The following is a 12,288-nucleotide window of genomic DNA, read 5'->3' on the forward strand; positions in this document are numbered from 1 at the left end:
TTCTTACGTGGTCTCAGACGTGATATATGTTTCAGGAACTGAAAAAAGACTGTTTTGACTTTCTCCTAAGTAACCAAATTATTATTAATACGTACTATTTTTAGGTATGTGCTTCTACTGAGGTTAATTACACGTGTTTCTGTTATAATATCTGTGTTCCTAGAAAACCTGTAGTCTACAGAAAACACTCAGTAAAATTGCAGGCTTATTGGAAAAATAGGATTAAGCAGGTCACTCAAAATTCATGCAACTTTGAACCCGGAGTACTAGCCAAAACAACATTTGGGATCTCGGGACATAACCAGGACATCTAGGGTGGGCAGCGGGGCTGGAGGCTGCCTCAGGGGTTATGAAAACTGCACATAAGCAATCATGGAAATGCTAAGGCGAGGCCAATGGAAGCTGAGCTCTGACCCAGTAAAGGCAGGTCCAGAAGGTGGTGCCACTTGCTATTACAGGAGAGCTGAGCAGAACCCAAGAGGGTGCTCCCCCAGGGGAGGGAGCCCTGGGAGTGGAAACTTGGAAGCTTCCACATTTACACTAACATAGGTCCTGATTTATCAGTCACAAATGAGCTAACTGATGTCACAGAAAGAATAACCATGTAATTATCTTTGTACTAACATTTAAAAAATTACAACTATTTAGAAAACACCACTCAAAATTTTATTTATTTTTTATTATTAAGCATAGTACCATGTTATTAATTTAACTGCCCCATGTAAAAGTGATTCACAGTTTACCTTCTTGACCTTTGCCTCCTTCAGTTTTTCCAATGCTAGCTTAATTTTATCCGCCTTGGCTTGGGCTGCTTCTTCTTCCTGTAAAACAGCAAGACATTCAACACTGTCCACTAGAAAAGAGCAGTGAGGAAGTACCCGTGCCATGGCTAACAAACGTCTTAGTTATTTTACGATGACAAAAGGCTGTGTTAGGGGGCACCAAATTTCACATTTAATTTTCAGAATTTAAATGACTATAACAAAAATCTTCAGCCCAAAGACGTAGAAGGCAGTCACCCTTTATATCTTAGAGATAGTAACTTCAAAGGTAAAATGACGACTCTAAAAAGGCCTCACATGTGGAGTCCACAAGAAACTGAATGGCTCAAAACTGGGGTCTCACTTGAGGAATCTGCTAGTGAACTCAAGGATTTGAGCACTCCCTGAAATTACACACATTCTTCTGGATCAGTGTGCGTTTTCTGGAATTCCTAGTTTTTATTCGGTACCTAAAAGGGTACTTACCTTCCTATAAGTTAAGACTTAGACTCAAACTTAAACTTATAATTCACCAAGAAAACACTGACAAACACTTGAGTAGGCAGAAAAGAGACCGAAATATTTTATGAGCCCAAAAGCCCTTTGATTTTTTTGTAAGGAAATATTCTAAGAATAGGATTATTAAGGCTCTCCTACCTATTTATTTTTATTTTTAAAATTTAAATTCAATAGCCAACACATCATTATTTATTTATTATTTATATTATTGTTATGTTCAATTAACCAGCATATAGTACATCAATAGTTTTTGATGTAGTGACCAAGGATTCATTAGTTGAGTATAACACCCAGTGCTCATCACATCATGTGCCCTTCTTAATGCCCATCACCTGGTTACCCCATCCCCTCACCCATGTCCCTTTCCACAACCCTCAGTTTGGTTCCTGGAGTCCAGAGTCTCTCATGGTTTGTCTCCCTCTCTGATTTCTTCCCATTCAGTTTTCTTCTACCTATTTATAATGATGAGGAATGAGCTGTTCTGCTTACTTTCTAATTATTTGAAAGCAGATATACATCTTTTTATACCAGTGATTCTTAATTTTTTTTTTTTTTTGAGCCACCAACCCCTTTAGGAATATGTTGAAAGCCATGAAGCCCATAAAGCCTTACATGGGTATTCAACTTTGCATATGCTTTCAGGAAATCATGGCCTCCTTGAAATCTTCATGGACACTACATTAATAGCCTCTGCTCTTTAGAATGGCAGTTGTCCAAGAGACAAGAGAAAGCGAGTGTTGGGGAGGATGTGGAGAAAAAGAGAACCCCTTTGCAGTGTTGATAGGATTGTAAATTGGTGCAGCCACTATGGAAAACAGTATGGAGGTTCCTCAAAAAACGAAAAATAGAAATACCCTATGATCCAAAATTCCACTTCTGGGTATATAGCCAAAGAAAATGAAATCACTCTCTTGAAGAGATCTGCATTCCCGTGTTCACTGCAGCATTATTCACAGGAGCCAAGACATAGAAACAAACTAGTGTCCGTTGATGGGTGAATGGATAAAAGAAATGTAGTATATAGACAATGGAATATATTTTGCCATAAAAAAAGAATGAAATCTTGCCATGTGCAACAACATGGATGGATCTAAAGGGTTTATGCTAAGTGAAATATGTCAGAGAAAGACAGATACCATATGATTTCACTTATATGTGGAATCGAAAAAAGTTGAACTCAGAGAAACAGAAAGTAGAATGGTGGTTGCCTGGGGTTGGGAGGGGGTGGGGAAATGGGGCGATGTTGATCAAAGGGTACAAACTTCCAGTTATAAGAAAATAAGTTCTGGGAATCTTATGATGTGCAGCATGGTTACTATAGTTAACAATATTGTATTGTGTACTTGAAAGTTGCTAAGAGAGTACATCTTAAGTGTTCTCACCACATACACATGCATGCACACAAAGGTAATGTGACTAACCTTGTTATGGTAATCATATTGCAGTACGTATGTATCAAATCATTACATTATACGCCTTAAACTTATATAATGTTATATGTCAATTATAAAATAAAGCTGGGGAATAAAAGAGTCTCTGCTTGACACGGATCACTAATTTTTAAATAATATTTCTACAATAAATACATAATAGAACAATGAGTATGATAGAGTACGACTTACTATTTGATATATATTTAATATTTGTTCATTCAAAAGGCACTGTAGAAACTTTCAGGGTTACTAGGGTCATATTTATGAATACCGATCATTATCACAAAGTACAACAAATGTGGAAGCCGAAGGAAATAGAGCTGAGTTCTTACATTAAAATATTTTTCAAGTGGCTTACCATAAGAAAAATCCTTAAAAGTGCTCTTTTTACTTTTATTATAAGTTAATGTTCCAAATAATGATGATATGAATTTTCCCAGATGTATGGCTTCCCAGTGTTCAGAAATTTATTAATACCGAGCACTCATCATCACCTGCCTGGTCTACGACAACTTCTCCACCCAACTACAACACTACCATGATTCACAGGTATCTTTGCCCTACCGAACAGAGCTGCCAAATTCAACAAAATTCCATTTAATTAAATTCAGAAGTATGTAAGGAAAGCTTTCAATTCTTTGCGTACCGGGCTAGCACCAGGGACACAGACATGTATATATCAGTTCCACAGTTCATGTCAAGTTAATAAAACATTACCCCAAAAGGTTGAGTACTATCAGGGAACATTGCATACAAATATAAATTTTAGCCAAGCTATGTTAACTCCTGAATATGGCTCCAATGTGTTCTTTAGTCAAACCAATATGTCTTTTTATGGAAGATTCTGGCTTTGCAATGAATGTACTCCGTACCCTTGTTTTTTAAGTATCTCAGAACTCCAGATACTTATGAATATAACTGTCATTTTGAAGAAAGTCAAAGATCATGGGTGGCAGAGGTCAAGAGTCCTGCCATCTTTGCCCCACACTCTTACCTGAGAGAGAGGTTCAGGAGGTGGTGGTGGCAGAGGAACATCTAACATGGGATCAGCTGGCGGAGGTGGTAAGTCATCCTCATATTGGCTAACACTAACTGCAGCAACACTTGCTCCATAACCAAGAGCTGCTGCCCCGCTGAAATCTGGTACCTCCAGGGATGCTGGATGATGCTGATTCTGAGAGGACTCTTTCTGTGCCTGAATTGTCCTCTGCTCAGCCTCGCTTATATCTGCCACCAGATCCGCCATGAGAGCATCTAAATCTTGGTCTTCCAGTGCATTTAAGGACTCTGATGGGGGAAAATCATGTTAATGATCAAAACAACAATTTATGCCTGGAAAAACTGAAAGAAGGTCATTTTTAAGAGTGATATTTGGGTACTGGTTGTCAGGGGCTGGGAGGTGGGTGTGGGAAATAGGGAGAGGTTGGCGAAAGGGTGTAAACTTTCAGTGGTAAAGATGAATAAGGTCTGAGGATTTAGTGTATCTAACATGATGACTATGGTTGATAACACTATTGTATAAGTGAAATTTGCTGAGGGAGTAGAACTTAAATGTTCTCAACAACAATATCGAAGAGGGTAAATATGATGAGGTGATGGATGTGTTAATTAACTCAATGGAGGAAATCCTTTCACCAGGGATACATATATCAAGTCATCACATTGTACACTTTAAATGTCTTAAAATTTTATTTGTCAATTAAACCTCAACAAAGCTGAATTCCTCCCCCCACTACCCCCCCCACCAAATAAAAGGAGAAAAATATGTTTGCTACCCTCACAGATTAGCTATAAAGTCAGATCCAAGCACATGATTAGCTGTCTAAGTAGGAATTCTTATATATTCTGGTGCAGGATCTGAGAGTTTTAGAAAAGTAGGGGAGGGGAGATGTTAGAAACAGACTGAAGGGGAGTTTTCCCCAGGCCTTAGGGAGACAGACAGAGTACCACCGATAAATATACTTGGAAGAAAGCAGGTCTCAACCAACTGGGGTTTAATAGGATTTAAGACCTGTGGTAGAGACAAAGCCTCTGTAGGGACACCATCCAACTACGGAAACTCTCAGATTCAAAGAAAGAACAATTAATGCTAAACAGCAGGAAATAAAGCACTAAGGAGGTTGAAGTAAATAATTTTTTAAAAACTGGGGTTATGTGGTAAAGACTTTGAAGATGGTGAGCTGAGAGTTAACTTTTAGGAAAAGGGCAAACATAGATTTTCAGAATGAGGGTAAGGGAGGGCAGTTCTCATTGGAATTTCTTCCATGTGTGACTGGATCGGACGTGTGATCCTGAAAGCTGACCTATGGTGAGGCCTATGAGTCGTGGGGTCAAGTGAATGGTGTTAGCGGAGTGCTCTTGTGATCAGGCATTCACTGGATAGCAAAGGTAATGAACACAAGATGGACTGGATGGAAGTGACCCATGAGGAAGAGAATTTACCTGCTGTGTGCAGGATGAACTGGAATGAGGAAATGCAGCCTACTCAGCAACAGGCATGAGGCTTTGTGAAAGAATTTATTGCCAAACGTCATTGTAATAAATACCAGGTAGCCTATTGTACTCATGCTAATAGTTCTAGTGTATAGCACCTGGACTAAAGTCTGGATCTCCAATCTGAGTAAAAAGGATTTATTTTCTTCTAAGCGATTCTTGCATATGACTTCTTCATAAAATTAAATTAACTTAAAATTTTTGCAGAGAAAATTTGTTCCATCAGAACAAATGGAGCTCATTCACAATTTCCTAATGCTAGCAATTATATGGTGACTGTTGCCATATAAGCAAATGATTTTAATCCTTTATAAAAATTTTAGGGACAAAGTTCCCATAATAATTCTCATATTAACAACTTCCAAAGCAAATCATAATTCTAACTATATCTATATAGAATTGAGCAATATGGAATTGGGGAATAAGAATGACATGGATTCTGTTGAGAAGTCTGTCACTAACTCTCTGATGACTTTGAGCAAAGTATTTTTAACTCATTTTAGCAATGTTTTAAGTGAAGACAATAAAACACTTATTTCTTTTCTAATTTCCAACACATTTATTTTTCAGTACATATCAGTACTTTTTAATGGTTTTGACCCAGACCCAAATCGTGCCACAGGTATGCGTCTTATCTCCTTAAGGACATGAGTTTTTTGTTACTGTACTTTAACATTGCTATGTTTATATATTGCTGGGTTTCTTTGTTTGTCATTTTCAGTAATTTTTGGATACTAGGTACTGAGTGCTTAGAAAGCATTAGCTGAGTTGACTATAATCGCAGTATTCTTAATTTTAATTGAATTGTTTAAAACTCAGCCATTGTGAGCGTGATGAGGCAAATCTGCATTGTTTATATGTGCAAGTATATGTTACTTATTAATTCATACATTTTACCAAAGTGTATTGCTTTTTTGAAATGTCATGAGTGTTGCCATCATTCGTGACGGAAATGATTGACAGGAACAGTAAATTTATATGGCAAACAGAAAAGAAGGTGGGAAAAGAAGTCAGAAGAGATATATTATAATTTATCCAGATACAGGCACTGGCACCTAAGGGTTTATTAAAAAAAATATTGAAAATAACAGAAGCAAAGAAACCCAGTGAGTGACAGAAATAAAACTTGGAATTTTGGATTTCTGTAACTGGGCTTCTCTAATATTTTGTTTTTCATTTTTTAGGTGGGTACTGCCAGTCTCTGGAAAATCTTTTTCAAGAGTTGCAATGAATTCTCATTAACTTGGAAGCAATTACTTCAGGATTCACTGTAATTTGAATAGCACATGGGCTATTGTCTCCACACTAAATAAGAAGAGAGATTTTTGTTAATAAAATAATGTGACCATCTCAGGGAGGATAAAAAAATGTCAGAGCAAATATGTTATATATTAATTATATAGCAATTAAAATATATTTTGAAGCATCCATTCATATATTATCAATCATTTTGAAATGGATAATTCATTATTACTCTTGAAGGGATATTTCCTTATTAATAGTTTTTTACACTACTGTATCTTATTGCTCTTAGGGTTTAGTAATAAGGAGAAACTCCCTTTACTTAAAAAAATAGTTTTGATACTTCACATAAATGCAAGATACAGTATTCCCTCTCATTGTAAGCAAAAATACCTTCTTGGGCCCCAATTTAATCCAGACACCATAAAACACAGTCTGAAATCCAGGACTTTAAAACGTCCAGGTTCCTTATATTTTTGTTTTCAAATCAGTTCTGTACAGATTTTAGTCATCATTATCATCCCAAATTACTTAAGAAAAGAAATTATTATGCTTACCATTTAAGTCTTTAAAACCCACACTGTAGTTAAATTCAGCTCTGGGTGGTTTGGGGTCCGGAGGAGGAAGAGTGTCAACTCCTAAACTCTGTGAAAATAGATCCCCGCCCCCAAAGTTATTCACCATACGAACATGTTTGCAGTGTATTTTAATTATTAAGTCAAAAATCATTTATTGTTTACACATTTTCCTTCTGAAGATGTTCTTTAAGAACTGTATTCTTACACGAAAATGTTTTATGTGATTTTTTTTTCCCCTGCACAAAATTACAACTTAAAATTTGTTCTACAAGGGGCATCTGGGTGGCTCAGTCGTTAAGTGTCTGCCTTTGGCTCAGGTCATGATCCCAGGGTCCTGGGATTGAGCCCTGCATCGGGCTCCCTGCTCAGCGGAGAGCCTGCTTCTCCATCTCCCACTCCCCTGCTTGTGTTCCCTCTCTCTGTCAAATAAATAAATAAAATCTTTAAAAAAAATTGTTCTAGAAGGTACATCTTGAAATAAAACCAGGTCAACGAAGAATGATGAGCATGAGATAGTTCATTTTTATAAATAACAGAAAAAAATCTCCTGTAATGGTGATTTGTGACACATACACTGTATGCAATTCTATAAGGACTTTAGTGATGACATCAAAGAAAAGGAATGTCTAGTCACTTGGAAGATAAAAGTTGTTTCATGATGAATCTGCCATTAGTAAAATGTTACACAGTTACTCTTATCTAATAAAACTTGTTAGAAAGAAATTAAGACAGAGTAAGTTATTAATTGTGTAAATAATGGTTTTTAATTGAAAAAGTGACTTCCTATATGATTTAAAGGCTATTTTACATATACAATCTAAACTTTCAAAATGCTTTTATGTCTATAGTTTGAGACGTGATTTCTCCCACTCTAAAACATGAACATTTTCATGACAGTGAGTGCATCCTTTGATGCTAACTTGATTTGGTAAATAATATTCTTGTTCATGTCTTAAATTTCTGAAGGAAAAGAATCATTATATGTTTGAGAATAAAGTAATGGGATATCCTCAATTATAAGTAGAAACAAAAAAAAGACCACTAATCAAGAAGTTAAAACAATTAATCCAAGCAAATTAGAATCAAAGATAAAAGGTAGGGAAAAGTGACTGCAGTCCCAGAATTCAATCTGAAAAACAGAATCAGCAAAACTGTGGCGAAGAGGGGAGGCTGACAGATGAACTAGGGGGCAAATACCAGAAAAAAAATTTAGTGAGAGAAAGTACAAAGAAATTCATTAATGAGTTCGTTTGCTGTGACTAAGAAGTCTAACATCACAAATAGGGCACAATTAATCTTTGCTCAGGATATAATTTATTATGGTATTCAAAGAAACTAGAAGTAATTCTCTAGCAAAATATTAATACATAAATGTGTGATAAAACAAGCTTCCAGTAAAATGTAGAGAGGGAGAAAAAAGAGGGGAGACTGATTTCCAGAAGGAGCTCCCTTCATCATAGGAAGGTCATTCAAAGCCCAACGTGAAGTAAAGAATGTAGCCCGTTCTCCACGTGTCTGGTGATTTTAGGTGATACACGGACACACAAACAATTAAAATGTATCTCTTTGGATGTTTGTGAAAAAATTAAGCTAAAACATCGAGCCCCGATTTGGGCTCCCTGCTCCGCGGGAAGCCTGCTTCTCCCTCTCCCTCTCCCACTCCCCCTGCTTGTGTTCCCTCTCTTGCTGTGTCTCTCTGTCAAATAAATGAAATCTTTAAAAAAAAAAATTCTCAAAAAAAAAAAGCTAAAACATCTAACTTACTTGAGATAAAGTTTAATTTTAAAAATCAATTAAAGACAAATATTAAGAAAAAATAGGACAGATGGGTTGCAACACGGCAAAAATCATGAAGGTGATAATGTGAATGACTAAAGATTGGGAACACTGCTCTGTACCCACTAACTTCTGAAAATTTATTTCATCAGATGTTAAATAATGGTGATTTTCTAACTCTTCACTACTTTTCAATGTTTAATTGGAATTCTATGATAAAGAAGAACTTTCTTGAGGCCCCTGGCTGGCTTAGGTCCGTAGGGTGTGTGACTCTTGATCTCAGGGTTGTGAGTTCGAGCCTCACGTTGGATGTGGAGATTATTTAAAAATAAAACCTTAAAAAAGATAAAGGAGAACTTTCTCTCATCAATTATTTGTTTAGTCTGAAAAATAGTTTGGGACCATAAAAAGACTAAGATAAATGCTTGGTTCTTTATCAATTTTCAGAGTAATAAGTTAATGCTCTGTCAATTTCCAATGATGACAGATAAAGTAGTTTTGTTTTTATTATTTTTGTTTATTCTTGGTATCAATATGAACTCATAGTTTATTTGTCTTTTTGCCATGTTAGATATTTAAAATTTTTATATTTAAATATTTCCTTCTTTCTTTCATGGCTTTTGGGTGTCCTATCTTGCTTAAGAAAGCTACCCACATCTTAACATTGGATAAACATTTTTCTCATGTTTTCTTCTATATATATATATTTCATATATTTAGATCTTTGACTCACAGAACTCATTTTGGTATAAGGTATGAGGTAGAAATTCAGCTTTTGATTTTCCAGATATTCTCCCAACACAATTTATTTCATAGTTCTCTTTTTCCTACTTATTTAAAATGCCACTTTTATCGTATTTTAAATTCTTGTATATATTTGGATCTAATTCTGTGTCATGAATCTGTCTAAATGTAGCATTGTCTCTTCTTTTTCATATTTTCATGGATATTTGTGTATTTAAATCTTTCTCATATAAATAGTGGAAATGGCTTGGTTCCCTTTCCACACAAAAAAATCCAGTTAATATATGTATTGGTTTCTAGCCTTTATGTCTCTCTATGCATAGATATACATATATATACACATACACAGTTTCTATATGCATGATGTACATATATGTGTACACACATATACACATACATGCATATAACACACACACACATATATATATGGAGAGAGACAGAGACAAAGAGACAGATGTAGGGAATGATAATGCAAATGGAGCAATACATCAATTAATGAGAAATCTGGGAGAAAAGTAAATGGGAGTTCATTGTATTATTCTTTCAACTTATCTCTAAGCTTGATATTACATTTTAGTTTCTTTTAATTTTGCTTGTTTTGGGAAATTAGGAAGCCTCTGGTTAATCCAACCATTTCAACCACACTGCAGCTTCAGGGAATAGAATATGCCCAAAATTCACAAGTGAAGATCAAAATACAGCTTTTCTAATGGCTCAGAAAATACTCAATAATCTCAAAGGGCACTTGATAATGGCTGAATTGAAGCTGAGCTTTTAAACTCAAGGACAACGTGGCGCTTTTTCTTTACCATGAAATCTTGAGGCCTACCTGTTGGGAGAAGTGCATTAGCCAAGGAAACCCTGTGACTACCTCTACTTGAGCACAATAAAGAAAGAGCAAATACCATTAGGGCCTTGAGGGCAGGCAGGGGTCCAAGACACAATGAGGGGTCCCCTTCCTACTCTTGAGTTAGAGTAACAACACTCAGTTGTGGAACTATGAAAACCCCAAACTGTGACCAATCAGAACAGTCACAGGGGGCGTCTGGGTGGCTCAGTGGGTTAAACGCCTAACTCTTGGTTTTGTTTCAGGTCTGATCTCAGGGTTGTGGGATGGAGTCCCGTGTTGGGCTCTACACTCAGCATGGAGTCGGCTTGGGTTTCTCTCTCTCGCCCTCTGCCCCTCCCCCCCAACTCTCTCTTTCTCTCTCAAATAAATAAATCTTAAAAAAAAAAAAAAGAACAGTCACTCTCCCAACAGGAGTAGAAGTGAGTGAATGGATGGAGAACACAGATATTCACTCAAACCCTTCCCTTTCATGGGTGGCATAAGAAGTACCCTCCTCTGCAGGAATGTGGTGATCATCTTACACTCACTGTTAATCAGCATCCCTTTCATCTAAGCGTACGGTCTTATATTTTGTTTCTTCCTTCACAGTCTAAACTTTCTTGAATTTTACATGAACTATAAAGCAGATGCTAACTAAAATTGATTTATTTTTCCTGAAATAAATATTTTTTAAAAACACAGAGTATTCTTCAATTATTTTATAGAAAACTTTAAGATCCTTGTCTTATTTAGGAATATCAGATTATTCTTATTTTAATATATTATGCAGAAAGTTATGAGCTGACTATGCTCTGAATCAAAGAAGCATTTATGAGAACACTACAAGACACACTAAAGCTCACCTAACTTTGTAACCTGGGTCAGTGGTCCTCAGGTCAGCAGCCCCTGGGCTCCAATCGGCCCGACAATGGGATGATCTGAGTTAATCTAGTCCTGGTGTCAGTGGCTTTTTTCCTAGATGTGAAGCTTGTCTGAGTGGTGTTCATTCTACCCTGAGAGGACTAAGTTCTTACAGACTAATCAGAAGTCACAATAACTCCCACTTATCTTTTAAAATGTAGCATTTCCTCAAAGATTGGTAAATAATCTTTACTAAAGATCATGTGATTTTCTTGGCTAGTCTTTATATAAAAGTAACTGCAAGGGAAATTGTTCAGTAGTGGTGGTTGTGAGGGTTTGCTTGGGGAAAACTTCTTCATTGGCTAAATATTTGAACATGATAAGCACGGGAATTGCCATAATAGAATGTATGTGTGACCAATGCATTCAATTAACTGAACTCAGTACAATCAGGAAAACAGCTTTGTTTTATTCCCCACCATTGTTATAGTTACAACAGGAAGATAGGGTATTGTCAATCTCCAGTTATTGTTTTTTTAAAGAGAGCTCTCTCTCATAATATTAAAGTCAAATTCTGTAAACCCGGCTTTTACTAATTTGAAAGTTAAGAAGGGGTATTTACCTGGGTCAGAAGATCCATCTCGCCCAGCAAATTGCTGAACATTTGGTCTATGTCTTCATTTGACTCACCCATCTGAAAAAGGAAAAAAAAAAAGATATAAACAGTCTAATAAAAGCCTGGTCCTGGAAAATTGTCCCACCTCTATTTTCCCCAAGAGCCCTGTCCATGGGCAAGTAAGTTGAAAAGAGAAGGCTATGGAGAGAAAGGTTCATTTCAGCCTGAAATTCCATGCCTGCCTTCTTTCCAATTTGCTTGGTCCAAGACTGAACCAAACCATAGGGACTGTCTCTATTTTCTCTATTTCTCAGACTAAACTAGTCTCTATGGGGCCAGGTGGACAAAATGAGTAGCTACAAAACTGGGTTGGCCTGAAAGGACAGGGAGACTTCAGTTAAAACAAGAGAGGACTATGAGACCATGGGGGACAAGC

General features: G+C 36.5%; 1 protein-coding gene across 1 annotated transcript in view; it reads right to left on the reverse strand.

Annotated features, from left to right (window-relative positions):
- Positions 1-12,288, reverse strand: part of APBB1IP (amyloid beta precursor protein binding family B member 1 interacting protein) — a 103,794-nt gene that overhangs the window by 48,253 nt on the left and 43,253 nt on the right. The window contains exons 2-5 of the mRNA XM_028114137.2: positions 11,859-11,930; positions 7,006-7,093; positions 3,708-4,000; positions 744-821 (exon numbers count right to left, since the gene is read on the reverse strand). Coding sequence (XP_027969938.2) covers positions 744-821; positions 3,708-4,000; positions 7,006-7,093; positions 11,859-11,930 — 531 coding nt within the window. The remainder of the gene's footprint in view (positions 1-743; positions 822-3,707; positions 4,001-7,005; positions 7,094-11,858; positions 11,931-12,288) is intronic.

Source organism: Eumetopias jubatus, unplaced genomic scaffold, assembly GCF_037043125.1.
Source record: "Eumetopias jubatus isolate StellerSeaLion01/CBP00866 unplaced genomic scaffold, mEumJub1_p1.0 scaffold_8, whole genome shotgun sequence".
Classification (NCBI taxonomy): Eukaryota; Metazoa; Chordata; class Mammalia; order Carnivora; family Otariidae; genus Eumetopias; species Eumetopias jubatus.